The 13,048-nt window shown below is 50.3% G+C and overlaps 2 protein-coding genes and 1 long non-coding RNA gene across 13 annotated transcripts in view; 2 read left to right on the top strand and 1 right to left on the bottom strand.

Moving 5' to 3' along the window:
* CUL1 (cullin 1) overlaps positions 1–716 on the top strand; it is a 107,080-nt gene extending 106,364 nt beyond the window's left edge. For both annotated transcript variants that reach the window (XM_060156453.1, XM_060156452.1), the window contains exon 22: positions 186–716. In XM_060156453.1, the coding sequence (XP_060012436.1) occupies positions 186–266 (81 nt within the window). In that variant the 3' untranslated portion in view covers positions 267–716. The remainder of the gene's footprint in view (positions 1–185) is intronic.
* A 1,016-nt stretch (positions 717–1,732) lies between these two features.
* LOC132524487 (uncharacterized) lies at positions 1,733–5,599 on the top strand. Its single transcript, XR_009541890.1, has 3 exons — positions 1,733–2,111; positions 2,699–2,783; positions 3,850–5,599. It is a non-coding gene; the product is annotated as an uncharacterized LOC132524487 (long non-coding RNA).
* The window catches only part of EZH2 (enhancer of zeste 2 polycomb repressive complex 2 subunit), a 40,139-nt gene continuing 32,348 nt past the window's right edge, over positions 5,258–13,048 (bottom strand). For 5 of the 10 annotated variants that reach the window (XM_060156441.1, XM_060156443.1, XM_060156449.1 and 2 more), the window contains 9 exons: positions 12,935–13,029; positions 11,975–12,015; positions 11,435–11,560; positions 10,483–10,661; positions 8,397–8,492; positions 7,771–7,852; positions 6,793–6,873; positions 6,583–6,667; positions 5,258–5,575 (listed from right to left, as the gene is read on the bottom strand). In XM_060156441.1, the coding sequence (XP_060012424.1) occupies positions 5,515–5,575; positions 6,583–6,667; positions 6,793–6,873; positions 7,771–7,852; positions 8,397–8,492; positions 10,483–10,661; positions 11,435–11,560; positions 11,975–12,015; positions 12,935–13,029 (846 nt within the window). In that variant the 3' untranslated portion in view covers positions 5,258–5,514. The remainder of the gene's footprint in view (positions 5,576–6,582; positions 6,668–6,792; positions 6,874–7,770; positions 7,853–8,396; positions 8,493–10,482; positions 10,662–11,434; positions 11,561–11,974; positions 12,016–12,934; positions 13,030–13,048) is intronic. The other 5 variants (XM_060156442.1, XM_060156448.1, XM_060156444.1 and 2 more) reach the window with 2 other exon arrangements.

Genomic DNA, 13,048 nt, shown 5'->3' with positions numbered 1-13,048 from the left:
AAACAGAAACTGGGCGGCAGGTACCGCGGGGCGGGTGTGGCTGGAGGGACGGGAGCCGCGGGGGCGGGGCTCCGGGCGGGGAGGTGGCGTTGCCCCAGGGATGGAGGGGGGGGTCCGGCTCCGTTCCGACCCTGAACATGTTTTTCCCTTTCACTACCTCTTCCTCTTCTAAAAATGGCGCCCAGAAATGCATTGACATTCTGATCGAGAAGGAATATTTGGAACGAGTGGATGGTGAAAAGGACACCTACAGTTACCTGGCCTAACCCTCCTGGAGGGGTCTGACCGCGGCGCAGCCCCTCGTCCCGTGGGAAGGATGGAGACGAGGCGGCGGCGGCGGCGGCGGCGCCGCCACGCGGACCTCCTGCTCGGCCCGAGGCCCAGGCTCCCATCGCGGGCTCGGGGCGATGAGAACTGCTCAGGATCGCCACACTTCACGTCTGTAAATACGGACACCGACGCCATTTAAGCTAATTTAAGACCAGAGGGGATGGAACCTTCCTCGCTGAGGGCTGCATGCTTCTGCATCCGAATCAACCCATTGGCCACGTGAATGACAGCGGCCGGCCGGGCGGCCCTTCGGAGGCCGGCAGCGCCTGGAGAGCAGGTCTGAATGGACCCACGTGTAATCCGCTATGAAAAACCATTTGTATAGTGTGTTTCATTTTTTAATGTGTGAAAATAAAGAAAATTAAAGGATTTCTGTACAAGTCGCATTTGGTTTTGTTTTAAGTTTTACTAATTTCTATATGTAAATAAAAGACATAATGATTGTGCAAACGGGTATTCCCAGTGTCTTCCTGAGGCCCCAAGGGCTGCCCTCCTGAGATTGGCCTTTGTAAGCTCTTCCCATCTTAAGCCCTTTGTCGTCTTTTTCTCCTCGACGCTTGTGCTCAGCCCCGCGATTTCCTCCAGCGACTGAACGGCAGCTCCCAGGCCTCAGCGCCTCCCATGGCTTCTCTGTGGACACTTGCAAGGCTGGACGGGGTCATCCCGACACCTCCCATGGGAAGAGTGGCCCCTGTTCCCGGGCGCTGGTCACGAGTGCAGCTTGGGGACCGTGTCTACCACCAGCGCCTCCCTCCTGCTTCCGACCAGTTGTTCGAAGGACAGTCGCTCCTCATCCGCGGTCCTGGTGTTGGCGATGTACCACTGTCACTCAGCCCCCAGGCGGTCACTTCCCGGCCCGAGGACAGAAGGAACGGGAGGTGGGAGCAGAGGCCCGGGGAAGGCTCAGTCTCAGGGGCTTCGTGGTCCCCATAAACCACAGGCAACTCCCGTGATGTGAGACGTGAACATGCTTGTCGACACCTGTGCGGTCCCTACCTGCCCGGAGGCCAGGTTCCAAGAGCAGCGCCAGAGGAAGACGCCAAAGCTAAGCCCGTACGGTTTCTTGGACCAATCTGGCACCTAACAGGTTAGTTTTAAAAAATTAAGAGTTAAACAGGTTATTAAAAGGAGTAGTAGTAATAGACTAAGCACTTGTGTAATGGTGTCCACTCTTTGTTTTTCTAGTACATTCTTCTTTTTCAAACAATCATAAAAGATTCCCAGTGTGTGAACCAGGCAAAGAGCATTGCCACCACCCCAGGGGACCGTCCCTCCCCCCAGATCCTGCAGTGCCCTGGGGCTCCGAGGACGGCCTAACTGCCCGCGAGTCCTGGCTGGGACCACAGCTCTGCTGCTCCTCTCAACAGTCCATCCGCCTCCGCGACTAACATGCTGTAAGTAGCCATCACGGAGCCAGTTGCCCAGCTTGTGTCTGAGTCTCATCGAGTGGGAAGGTAAATTTTAATGAGATTTTGCTGCTATCTCTTGAGTTCCTCCAGGATGAAGAGTGCCTTTGGTAAGACCTAGGACATCTGTGAGCAAAGGCGGACTGACGGTAGGTGATCGGGTTGTTCCCTCCCATCCCCAGATTCAGTACCTGTACCTGCCCACCCCCCTCACACTTGGTCACTGTCGTGTTTAATGGGTGTGGAATAAAAAGCAGCTCAAGACTTTGTGCCTCTGTTCCCTAAACCATATCCCAGCCTAACAAGGACGGCCGGGGCCTCCAAACACAAGCCATGAGAATTGAGTTTCCTGCATTTTTCAGGATAACGTCAATAGTAAGTATCTTCCGAATCTACTTAGGGACAGATGCCCAGGCCGTCTGAAAGCTGTTTGATGCACAGTTGCTACAGGAAGTCCATGCCCTGGGGGAGGGATGGTGGACGGCAGCCCTGGCAGGACCCACAGGAGTTGGTCGGTTGAAGGAAACCCATGTTCCAGGCTATCACTGTGGTACCGTGGTCTGAGGGAACCATTTCCTCTCGCCTGGGAGGGGAGCAGGCAAGGTGGGGCCCCACTGCCAGGAGCCTCTCTCTCCTGGGCTGGGCGCTTGGACCTCACGTCTGTGTTAATGCAAACTGCCAGGCGGTCACCCGGCAGTGCCTTTGTGAGAAGCAGCCAGGGACGCCAAAGTACAGGCCTAGGTAGCAGTTGCAGGGAGAATGAGCTGCAGGACCAAGAGGCACCTGAATTTAACATATTTTTACTGACTGAGCATTTTAAGGTGGCCTACCTATTTGTCGCGGTGTCTAATTTTCCTTTGAAAGAAATTTAAGATTTTACCACACGCAGATGAAAAAATCCAACATGCTGACCCATTTGAACTGAATCCCCCTTCTAATGAAGACAATTTCTTTTTTTTTAGGAATGGCAATAACTTGTCTGGGTGATTGGATTTTATATACACGAATTTCATCTCCAGTGGCAGCACAGTGACTTGGTCATAATAGGTGAGTGTGGATGGTTTTTTAAAACCTTTCTGGAGGTGCGGTTCACATACAAAAAGCTGTGCGGATTTGATGTATTGGACCATTTCTAATACCAGGTGCTACATACACCCGTCACTGGAATTGTTTGTAACAGGTTGGAGGAACAAGCAAGCATTTATTTGAGCTTATTCCAGTAAGAGCCCAAAGCTCATACAACTCCCGGCAGAATACTTACGTTCTTCAAAACGTCCACATGTGAAATCCCTCTTGACGACCCATGTACAAATCGAAATTACACGATGTTAGTTGACTTTTGGTGGGTGCGGGGGCAGAGGTGGAAATCGGGACTTTTGAGTCACTGACTGGATTCAGTGAAGGCTGGAGGGTGAATGATTCAGACAATATCAAAAAATAATTAGCGGGACTTCCCCGGCGGTCCAGGGGTTAGGACTCCACGCTCCCACCGCAGGGGGCACGGGTTCGATCCCTGGCCGGGGGAACTAAGATCCTGTATGTCACCCAGCACAGCCAAAAAATAAAAAAAGAGGAAGCAGTTTCCAGGTAGATAATTATAAATTTTTTATAATTTACAAAATATTGAAGAGAATTTTGACACACGGAACGGTGTTGTCATGGTGCCTTCAGATTTGCTTGGGGCAGTTTACTCTGAGGCTGAGGTGCTGCCTGTATTTGGATATCAGGACTGCGGTCAGACACGTGGGCCCTCATGACCATCAGGGGAAAAGCTTCAGGACTACAGACACCGGCCAGCTGGGCAGCCAGTTGTCGGGTTCTTTATCCTCAATGAACAATGGGTGGCATCCCTAAACCATGGAAACTATTTGAAACGTATCCGTATCTTGTGATAACTCGTTACACTCATCTCATCCTACTTAGGCGTCTGTTTTCCCTGGTAGGGAACTAACCACCAGGCTTACCCACATACAAAGTCAATTACCACCTCGGTGAGGGGAGCAAGGGGAAGGGAGAAAAGCACGTACTTAAACTTAGCTTTTGCCAATTTTCTCTGTTAACTGGGTATTTGAATACGTTGTGTCAAGCTCTGTGGTTTTTTCCCCCATTACAGATAAAGGAAGATCTAAAGCTGCCTGGACCGAAGGACGCTCTTGATCACATGGGATGTAGCCGTGGCTGCGTGTCAACAGTGTTTCTGGTCAGAATCTCCGTGTCCACGAGGTCAGTGGGTAGGTTACTGGAGGTACATTGCAAATCAGGGTACAAAGCCTGCTGTGCACCGAGAATACACACCAGCTGGTGCTCGCAAGGACTGCTGTCCATCAGTACAACTGCTGTCTTTCTGCTGCATTTGGGTCTCTGGTGTACTAAACGAGCAGAACCTACCTGAACGCAAGGACCCACCTCCCGGTGTTGGCGTCTGGGGACAGGTTGGGAGCTACACACAGTAGAAAAGTTGTGGCTGGAATGAGCTCTGTCAGTAGCTGCTGTTGGGGGCAAGTCATCCCTGGGGCGTCCTGAACAGGCCCACGTGCAGCAGGGAACAGACGGGCTCCGCTGGGGCTGAGTGCCAAGGGCGGGATGCGGTGATCAGGCAAACGCGGGGTGACCCTCCGTGAACAGGTCAGTGACAGGCGGCCGAGTGCAGGTCCCGCTTCCTGGGTGGGGCGTGGGGACAGGACATCCCAGCAGGGTGGCAGAGAAGACACGGCTGACACACGAGACTAGCCCCCAAGGCTGGGTCTCTTCGCTGCCAAGGCCAAGGGGCCCATGAACTGTACGCCAGGACTCGGGTGGCTACGGCTTGTGCGTGGATGCGGTGGGAACCAGCCTTCTCAGCGTTTGTGTAACTGCAGAGGAAGGTGAGTTCTGACGGAGCTTCCCGTGAACCATTACCACATTATAAATCAATGAAAATTTACCAAACTCTAGAAGAGGCAGCTACACACCCGGGCTGACGACAGCCGTCTGGGCTCTCCCACCACGACGGCGTCACTGTGCCACCGCCGCCTGGCCCGAGGAGCAGCGCCACCTCCTTGGGACGTAAGAAAGAGGGTGTTATTACTTCTTCAAGGAGGTATGAACCTAGTCTGGCTACATATCCCCGTCGTATCTGAAGGGCTGTATCTAGACTCGTGGGATTTAGAGCTAGATCGGTTCTCAGAAGTCGCTTCATCCGATTGTCTGTTGTTTCACGTGGAGAACGAGGCTTAGAGGGTACGTAGCCGCAGGCCTCTCGGCAGCCGGGGACGTGCCCCGTGCTGGTCTCCGATGCCAGCAGTGAGTCCCTTATTAAATTGTGACGTGTATTAGTGGTAGTAGGTTTATATGTAGGCATATATTTGTTATATTTGGTATTAACTTGCCTAATAAATAGGCAGTATTAGTGAAACCAAGATTTCAGGAGGATGGCTACTGGAAAACCGAAGGAGTTAAATGTTTTTCCCATTAGACTCAGTTGTCTTTTTCTAAAATCAGCTGAGGAAGCTGTGTGACAGATGACAACGACCAGGAGAAGTTCAAGTATTCTTTATTCAAAGTTGAAAAATGTACCACACTGCATTATTGCAAAAATTCACTGGTACAAAACACTTTGCAGCTGGTGAGAAGGCAATAAAAAGTTGATTTTTAAACTCATTACTATAAATTATTCTTACAGTACTTAGCAAATTCAGAATTTCAAACTGCATTTTCTTTTTCTAAATCGCCCACAGTACTCGAGGTTCCTGAAGCTAAGGCAGCTGTTCCAAGAGGAGAAGGGGGGAGGTAGCAGACGTCAAGGGATTTCCATTTCTCTTTCGATGCCCACGTACTTGAGGGCGTCAGCCTGGCTGTATCTGAAACAAACGGCAAGAAAAAGGGGTGAGTACTCTCTGAAACAAACAGCAAGAAAAAGGGGTGAGTGCCCTCCAGCCCGGGGTGAGATCCAACACAACCAACTCTGCTTCGTTGAGTGTGTTGCACTCACACGTCCACAAGGAAAAGCACACACGCATCCTGTTACACAGCTGCATCATTGGGCCAATTCCAGTTGCAAAGTGGATGGAACTGGTAGTACAACCCTTCCCCAGTTCTCTCCCCAGCCAGCCCTGTGCCCCTGAAACCAACCTCCAGCGAAGGCAGGCCCGCAGCGCGGTGATTAGGCCTAACACGGGGAAGGCAAAGTAACTGCGACGCGGCAGAGCCCTGACTTGGGCCCTTAATCAAAGCAGCCAGAGCTGGTCACGCCCCCCCCCCCCCTTGAAGAAAGAACAGGACAGAGGCCAGAAGAGGCACCTGCGACCTCCACTGCCGGCTGGAACCTACAGTGCACCCAAAGGAAGGTCTACCAGCTGCCCCTCACTCAGAGCTGGGGGGGCTACGGCTTCGTAACCTCCCAGTAAAGATCTGGGTAGATCTCGCCTTCAGCTGTGCCGCAGTTTGCCATTGAAAGTGGCTACACACGGGCCCTACTTTACGACAACTCAGCACTCAAGAAACAGCTTCTGGATGGGATGTACATTCAGCCACAGGATTCGTTTAACTAGACAGTCATCTGAGTGCATTTAAATAAAAATTATAGAACTTGTCAGTTTATCCCCCAGAGCTTGACAGCAGAGGCTGCCGGCCGGCGCGCCTTCTCCCGCAGAAAGGACCCCAAAGGTAAAATGCAGCTGTCCACATTTTTTTTGACTTATATTAAAGCATTACTTGTATAATGGAAACTACGTTACCAAACTCCCACCACTGCCCACGACAAATAACGACCAGAACTCTGTTACTCTAACGACAGAAGCTCCAGCCTGGAGCTGGACCAGAGAGGAAAAGCCCTTGATGGCTCTAGAAGAAATGTACTGTTACCAACCTGTAATCAAAAAACAGCTCTTCACCAGTCTGGATGGCTCTCTTAGCAAAAATCCCTATCCTGTGATCGCCGTTAACCATCATCACTGCAGAGAGAGACGCCGGGGTCAGTGAAGTCGGCCCAGGAGAGTTGCTGACCGTTCACGTAACAAGTGTCAACCCAGAACCACTCAGGCCAACCTGCGGCAGCTCCACCTCCGGGGACACCTACCTTTTGCATAGCAGTTTGGATTTACTGAGTGATTTGCAAAACGAATTTTGTTACCCTTGCGGGTTGCATCCACCACAAAATCTAAAGAGAAAAAATAAGCACAATCCAGTAAACAATTTCAGCTATACAGGTCAGTAAACACAAAGTTATTGTGATTCTGGAAATACAACTGGTTATGCTTCTTCAGGGTTCGCCTTCAAAAGCAAATCATTCAACCAACTTCACCTAGTATGAAATGACATTTGGAAGAAAATGTTCTCTAGGTAAAAATTCATCAGTGATTCCAGACAGTTATATCAGCTGTAAACACCTGTTACTGACCAAAGCATGGCAAAAAATAAAATCTAACTAAATTCTTCCCTTCACATTTTAAATTATATTAGTTTTCTTCATTATTACCATTTATGGAGCACATTCCTGGAAGAACCCACTCTACCTGCTTCAGCTGAGAGGCCCCCTGAATAGCTTGGGTGTGACGTGCACACTCCCAGCAGTGACCCGACTACACCAGAGGTTTTCCACCCAGGATCAGCATCTGCACACGCAGCACCCTTTACCCTCACTGTCCTCTGAGGACCCCCAGGGACGTCGTGGAGATGCTTCACGAGGCCTTGCTCCACACCCTTCCCAGGTCAGAGGCACTAACTGGAGGAGGTGGGCCCAGCCGACTGGTACCTGTGGCAAGAGGGGCACGAGAGGAGAGCCAGGCAGTGAAGCCAAGGAACGGCCCGGGGCCAGGGCAGCGATCTCTCCCTGCACACAGAACCCCCTACGGCTCAGGGAGCCTCCACCTCCGCCCCCAAGTTACACTCATCCAACCTGGCTGGCTTCCCAGCAAACAGCCCATTCCTTAGCCCAGGCCGGGGCTCCTTCCAACACTGCAGACACTGGGGGCCCCTAATGTCGTTTCTGATACTCAAGCCACCAGAAGGGCCCCTGCAACCCAGGAACCAAATGCACTCTAATTCATCAACATACCGTTGTTCAAGTTGAAGAGAAAGCTGCACATGTATTTATCATATACTTTCCCTCTTCTGTCTGCTTCATCTTGAGAAATAATCTAAAAGGAAGGACATGGGGGAGGTTGTTTTGCAACAGGTGAGCAAGGAGAACACACACCAGCTCATCAGGAACAGTTGGGACCTTGAGGGGTCACTGTGGCCAATTTCTCTCTTTGTCAAAAACAGTGATATTTTAAGGACTCTAACTTAGAAATATTGAATCCTTCCACATTTAAAGTCTTTTTACTCAGTACAAAATACAAACCGGGTGGGTTAATCGCACAATGAAGCCAGCCCCAGGGTTTTTCCTAACTTAGGTCCTTATCAACTTGGCTGTGGATTAAGTAGGACAGACTCCTCATTTTAAAGCTCTTGTTCTCCCCCTTGTCCCCAGGTGATAAAAGCTAGCTGTGACAAGGACTGAAGCCGTGTAGCTTAACTTCCAAACAAACCAAACCCACAAGCCCAAGCTGAAAAGGCATTTTAAATTCACTCCTCATCAAACCCAACGGACTTGCCCAATGAAAATCAGTCCCAAGCAAAGTGAGTACAGATGACGCCCGCGAGCATCCCTCTGTCTGCAACTGGACGGCTATGCCTTACCTCTCCGCAGTATTCCGAGATGAATTCGTTCTTCTGTACAGGATCTTTGATGAAAATCCCCCAGCCTGCCACATCAGATGGTGCTAGCAATAAATGCTAGAGAACAATAAACACAGTCATACGATCAGAGGAGAGCGAAGATGGACAAACCAGACATGGGATTCAACCACGGGCGGGGGAAGGGGTCAGCTCCCCCGCGTTACCAAAGGGCTTGGCAAACTGCAAGAACGTTTTGGTTTTTGTAAGTCAAGTACAGAGCCTGAGTAGCCTCTGTCTCTCTCAGAAATACGACGTCACCTATGCTGGTGCGGGTCCCTCCGACTGCGGTCCTTGCACGAGGCATCCTGACATGCTGCACCATTTGCTTCCCTGTCCGTCCTTCCGCCCTTGACTTCCTGGACTTCACGTGCAACGTGCCTGTCACACAGGGACCCCTTGCTCCCCCTCTATCTCCCCAAGGCGGCCTCTATCACCACCTCCTCCGGGTCCAGTCCCAGCCCCCGTGGGGCCCTCTCCTGGCTCTTCACCAGCTTTTATTCCTCCCGAAGCGCTGCCCTTCCTTCCAGGGCGCTTTTCTCTTGGGCGCATCCTTCCACAGCCCTTCCTCCCGACAGCACGAAAAACCACCACGAGGGGTAGCACGATCCCGCGGGCCAGCATTCTGTTCTTAGCAGATGCCAAGATGGCTGATCACGGCTGTCGCTTCTACCGTTAGAGTCCGTTTGGGAATGAATCCCTAGCCTTGCATCGTGGCTCATCATGCTTTCATTCCAAGTATCCTCGTGGCCTCGAAAAAGACCCCCGGGTCCCCAGGTTACCGATCTGTGCTTGTTCTGACTCAGCCTACACTCCCTGTCGGGGAAAAATTAACCAAGTACCTTCCTGACCAGCTAAATACTGTTAAGCAAATGAAACCCCGTTGGTAAAAAGTATCTACACAGTTTTCTGTTTTAGGAGGTAAAAGGTGTGTAGAAAGACATGTCGCCATTAGGATTATCCACTTTCTGAACTGAAGGAGGGGTTTTTATCATACAGTGGGAAAGTACAGGATTGAGGGAGAAATGGGAGTTCTCAGGGCTGAATGGGTGTCCCCGGGAAACCACGCCAGCATCACTGTGACGTGAGGACCTAGAGTAAAACCGTCTGAACGCCTGATAGCAAACGCCACAGCCAAAAATATAAAGCCACTGCCATAAACAGAACTTCCAGTAGAACAGGACTGACAGTACTGCGATCTCAGTTACATTACACACTAGTTCAAGACCCTAAGAGAAGAGCGTGCCGCGTGCACACGGGGTGGTCACTCACGGCACAGGGTCCGGGGCCGGAACGCCTGGCTGAGTTCCTGCTCCTTTCCTGACAAGTCTCAGAACGCTGGGTTTAATGATTATTCCTAACTCAGGGAGTTAGGAAGACTAATGAGTTAATACACAAAGTGCTTAGACCAGGGCCTGCTCTATATTAAATAATAAATGTCAGCTATTATTATAAAAATGATTAACTGAAGAAATCTATCATCTACCCTAAAAAGCCAAGATACTGATAATACCCTAAAAACTAAGATACTACCCTAAAAAACTAAGTTTCTTTTGGTCAGCAATAAACTCCCTGGTTGCAACAAGTCAAGTCCGTGCAATGCCCAGGCTTCAGTTATGTAATTCCTGCCTGTGTTATTTTCAAGGTTATTACAGAAACTACTGTGGGAAGTCCCATCTTTTACTCTGCAAAAAGGAACCCAGAATACTATTTGATAAGAATGGGTCTCTCTGTTCTGACAGGAACACCACTGATTTGCTCTAAGGAGACTAGATAAACCACTTGTTCTATTAACTAAACTTAAAAAAGAAAATCGAATCATCTATTAAACAACTAGAAAAATACCTCTTATTCAAATCCGATACCATTAACAGCTGCTTCTCAGAGTTGACTGGTTCATCCTACAGCAAACTATTGTACAGAAGAATCAACCATTTTCCTTTTATCAGCTGTACCATTCAATAATCACTTTTTTGCCCCACCTAAATGGTCTAAGACTATCCTGACTTTGACATCTCTCGGAAGCCCACCAACATCGATCACGCCCTACCTTCTTAGAGCCCCGCTGAATGCTACAGTTCTTGCAGGACACGTTTTTACTGTCCCAGTGGTCAGCAGCTCCACAAGTAAGACAGAGGTCGGGGTCACACTCTCGGACAGCCAGGTAGCACGGGCACTGCTTGGTGTTGCACTGGGCTTTGCAGCGGCATCCCGGAAAGCGGTTCTGACCTTCAGAGAGATGTTCTTCGTCAGACGAAAACCTTGCCTAATGGTGCAGCTCAAGTCTGGCGCTAAGGCCCTGATTAATGCACGGAGGCCTCACAACAACTGTATTATCCCATCGTACACATGAGGAAAGGGAAATAACAGGAAAGTTAAAGCTGTCCATGCTGAAAGAGATCACTGAGTTCCTGTCTCCCCTTTTTTGTCTGTTAGATGGCATGTGTACGTACAGTTCTTTGATTTATAAAGCAGGTGTGAAGGAAGGATTTGGACTACATAATATCCGTGGATCTCAACCATTCCGATAGTCAGAGTTCTAGGTACTTCCTCGGTATCCAGGCTTCAGTGCAGTCTCATTAAATCATTACAGTCGCTACCCTGATGCTACACATTCCTGTATTCTGAAGACTAAACCCACCTAACTCTTAACAGTTTCTGGTGTCCAAAAAGTATTTGGGTAGCTATTTCTAGAGTCCCCTTCCATTCTGTGTCAGCTCTACTATGATTTAAGTTAAATGATCAAGGGGGAAAAAATAAAAGCCCCTTTAACCCACATTCGCCTAAGCCTGCCCACATACCCGCGTCAGCCAGGAGGCTGGCTGGATACAGGCCCAGCGCCACTCCTGGGCGCCATGCATGCTCGTGGCGTAAGTGAATTTCCCAAAGGGAACAGCACGCAGGAGCTGCCGTGTCCTTGTGCCGATTGAGGTTACAGTTTTAAATTGCTGACCAACAGCCTATTGAATTCTCACGTAATCACATCAAGACAACATACTTACACTCTGAACTACATTGACAAAACTTTTCACAAAAATTCTGGGCTATCACACAAGGGCACGAGCTGTCGCAAGGCTGCCGCGGGTGGTCACAGGGCTGGTAGTTGTAAACATGGTTGGAGGAGCCGTCTGCACAGAGACAACAGCACCACATCAGTCCAGAGAGCGGCAAGGGGAGCACACGCCCGACAAGCACATGCTCTCCCCGTGGCCCTCCGAGCTTAGCGGGTTGTCTTTCCGTGTCCGCAACGTCACACACACACTGTTTACAACAGGTCAGCAGAAGTTAGCCCCACCCGCCAAGAGCTCAGGAACCCTGGGGCACTGTCACACACACCTCAGTCAGGTTCCCAGAGTCGTTCTCCTCTAACCGACTGGAAATTAATCAACAGACAGCCTCCATTTAATGCACTTCTGTGCATTAAACTTCAGTGCACCAAAGTCGGTTATATTAGAATATCCCAAACTCTAATCCAATTACTATTCTAAGACACGAGAAGTAGACCCTGAGTTACTAATGAGGCTGAACGGAAAGGTGCCGACCCTTCTTCAGCTGTATCTTTCTGCAGTGCGCAGCCCACAACCTGCAAAACACAAAGGAAGAAAACATCACCCTCGTGACCTGGGGCGCACAGTCAGCCACATGTCAACAATCGCAACTTAAACGCGTCAACCTGGGCCATGAATGCAGCGGGGCTCTTAATCCAAGTAACCATGAAAGAGGAGTCACACGCCACCCAGCTCACCTGGCGCAGGTGTGGAGCAACGTGGGAACAGCTTAAGGGCTGTGGCCTCAGAGAGCCAGCCCGGCCCCCTGGGGCAGGTTTATTCTAGTGTGGATGATACTGACACAGCATACCTGCTCTCATTTCTGGAATCTTGCATCATTTCAACTGAGCTATATGGTCAGAGAGAATCCAAGCAAAAAAGGCAGAGGCGTCTACTAAAGCCTGAATTAAGCTGTAGACAGTTTCTGAAGCATAATGTAGAGGTTCCCTTACCCAACACCCAACTGTGTTTCTCTCTAAAAAGAAAAAAAGGACCGGGTGGTGGTTACAGCAAGTAGTCCATCCAGCCTCCACACATCCGAGTCGGCCTGACACCTTCACTGCCCCCGTCACTCGCTCACCCAGGCCGATGGCAGGGTGGGCGTGGAAAACTCGGGCTCCTAGAGTGAAAACCGGCCCAGAGCTCACAGCCTCCTGAGATCCACACACGAATGCCAAGTAAGGGTTTATGCAGCCTTCACTGCAGAAGCTACTCAATAATTCTTCGTGACCAAAATGTAGCATAGTAATCATAAAATTTTTATGACTCAACACACCAAAACTCCTGACAGCCACTGTGTTCTTACAGAAAAATGCCAGCAATGCCCATGGAAACAAGACCCCACAGGCCTATTTCTGAGGCCACTTAAGCTTCCTTCCTAATCGACGGAGTGGAGCCACCACTGCCCTCATGAGCGCCAGGCCCGCAGCGGCCTCCGCATCACGCCGCACTCACCGGTGTTTCCTCTTCTTCTTCCTGGGAGGGGTGTCAACGTCCTCGGCGGGGGCTGGCGCTATGACACTGGATTCTTTGACTCGAAACTCATACACCTGACAAGAGGCAAGGTCA

Source organism: Lagenorhynchus albirostris, chromosome 8 (genome assembly GCF_949774975.1).
Source record: "Lagenorhynchus albirostris chromosome 8, mLagAlb1.1, whole genome shotgun sequence".
Lineage (NCBI taxonomy): Eukaryota > Metazoa > Chordata > Mammalia > Artiodactyla > Delphinidae > Lagenorhynchus > Lagenorhynchus albirostris.
Note: the sequence above shows the minus strand (reverse complement) of the source record. Positions and strands in the feature narration are given on the sequence as shown.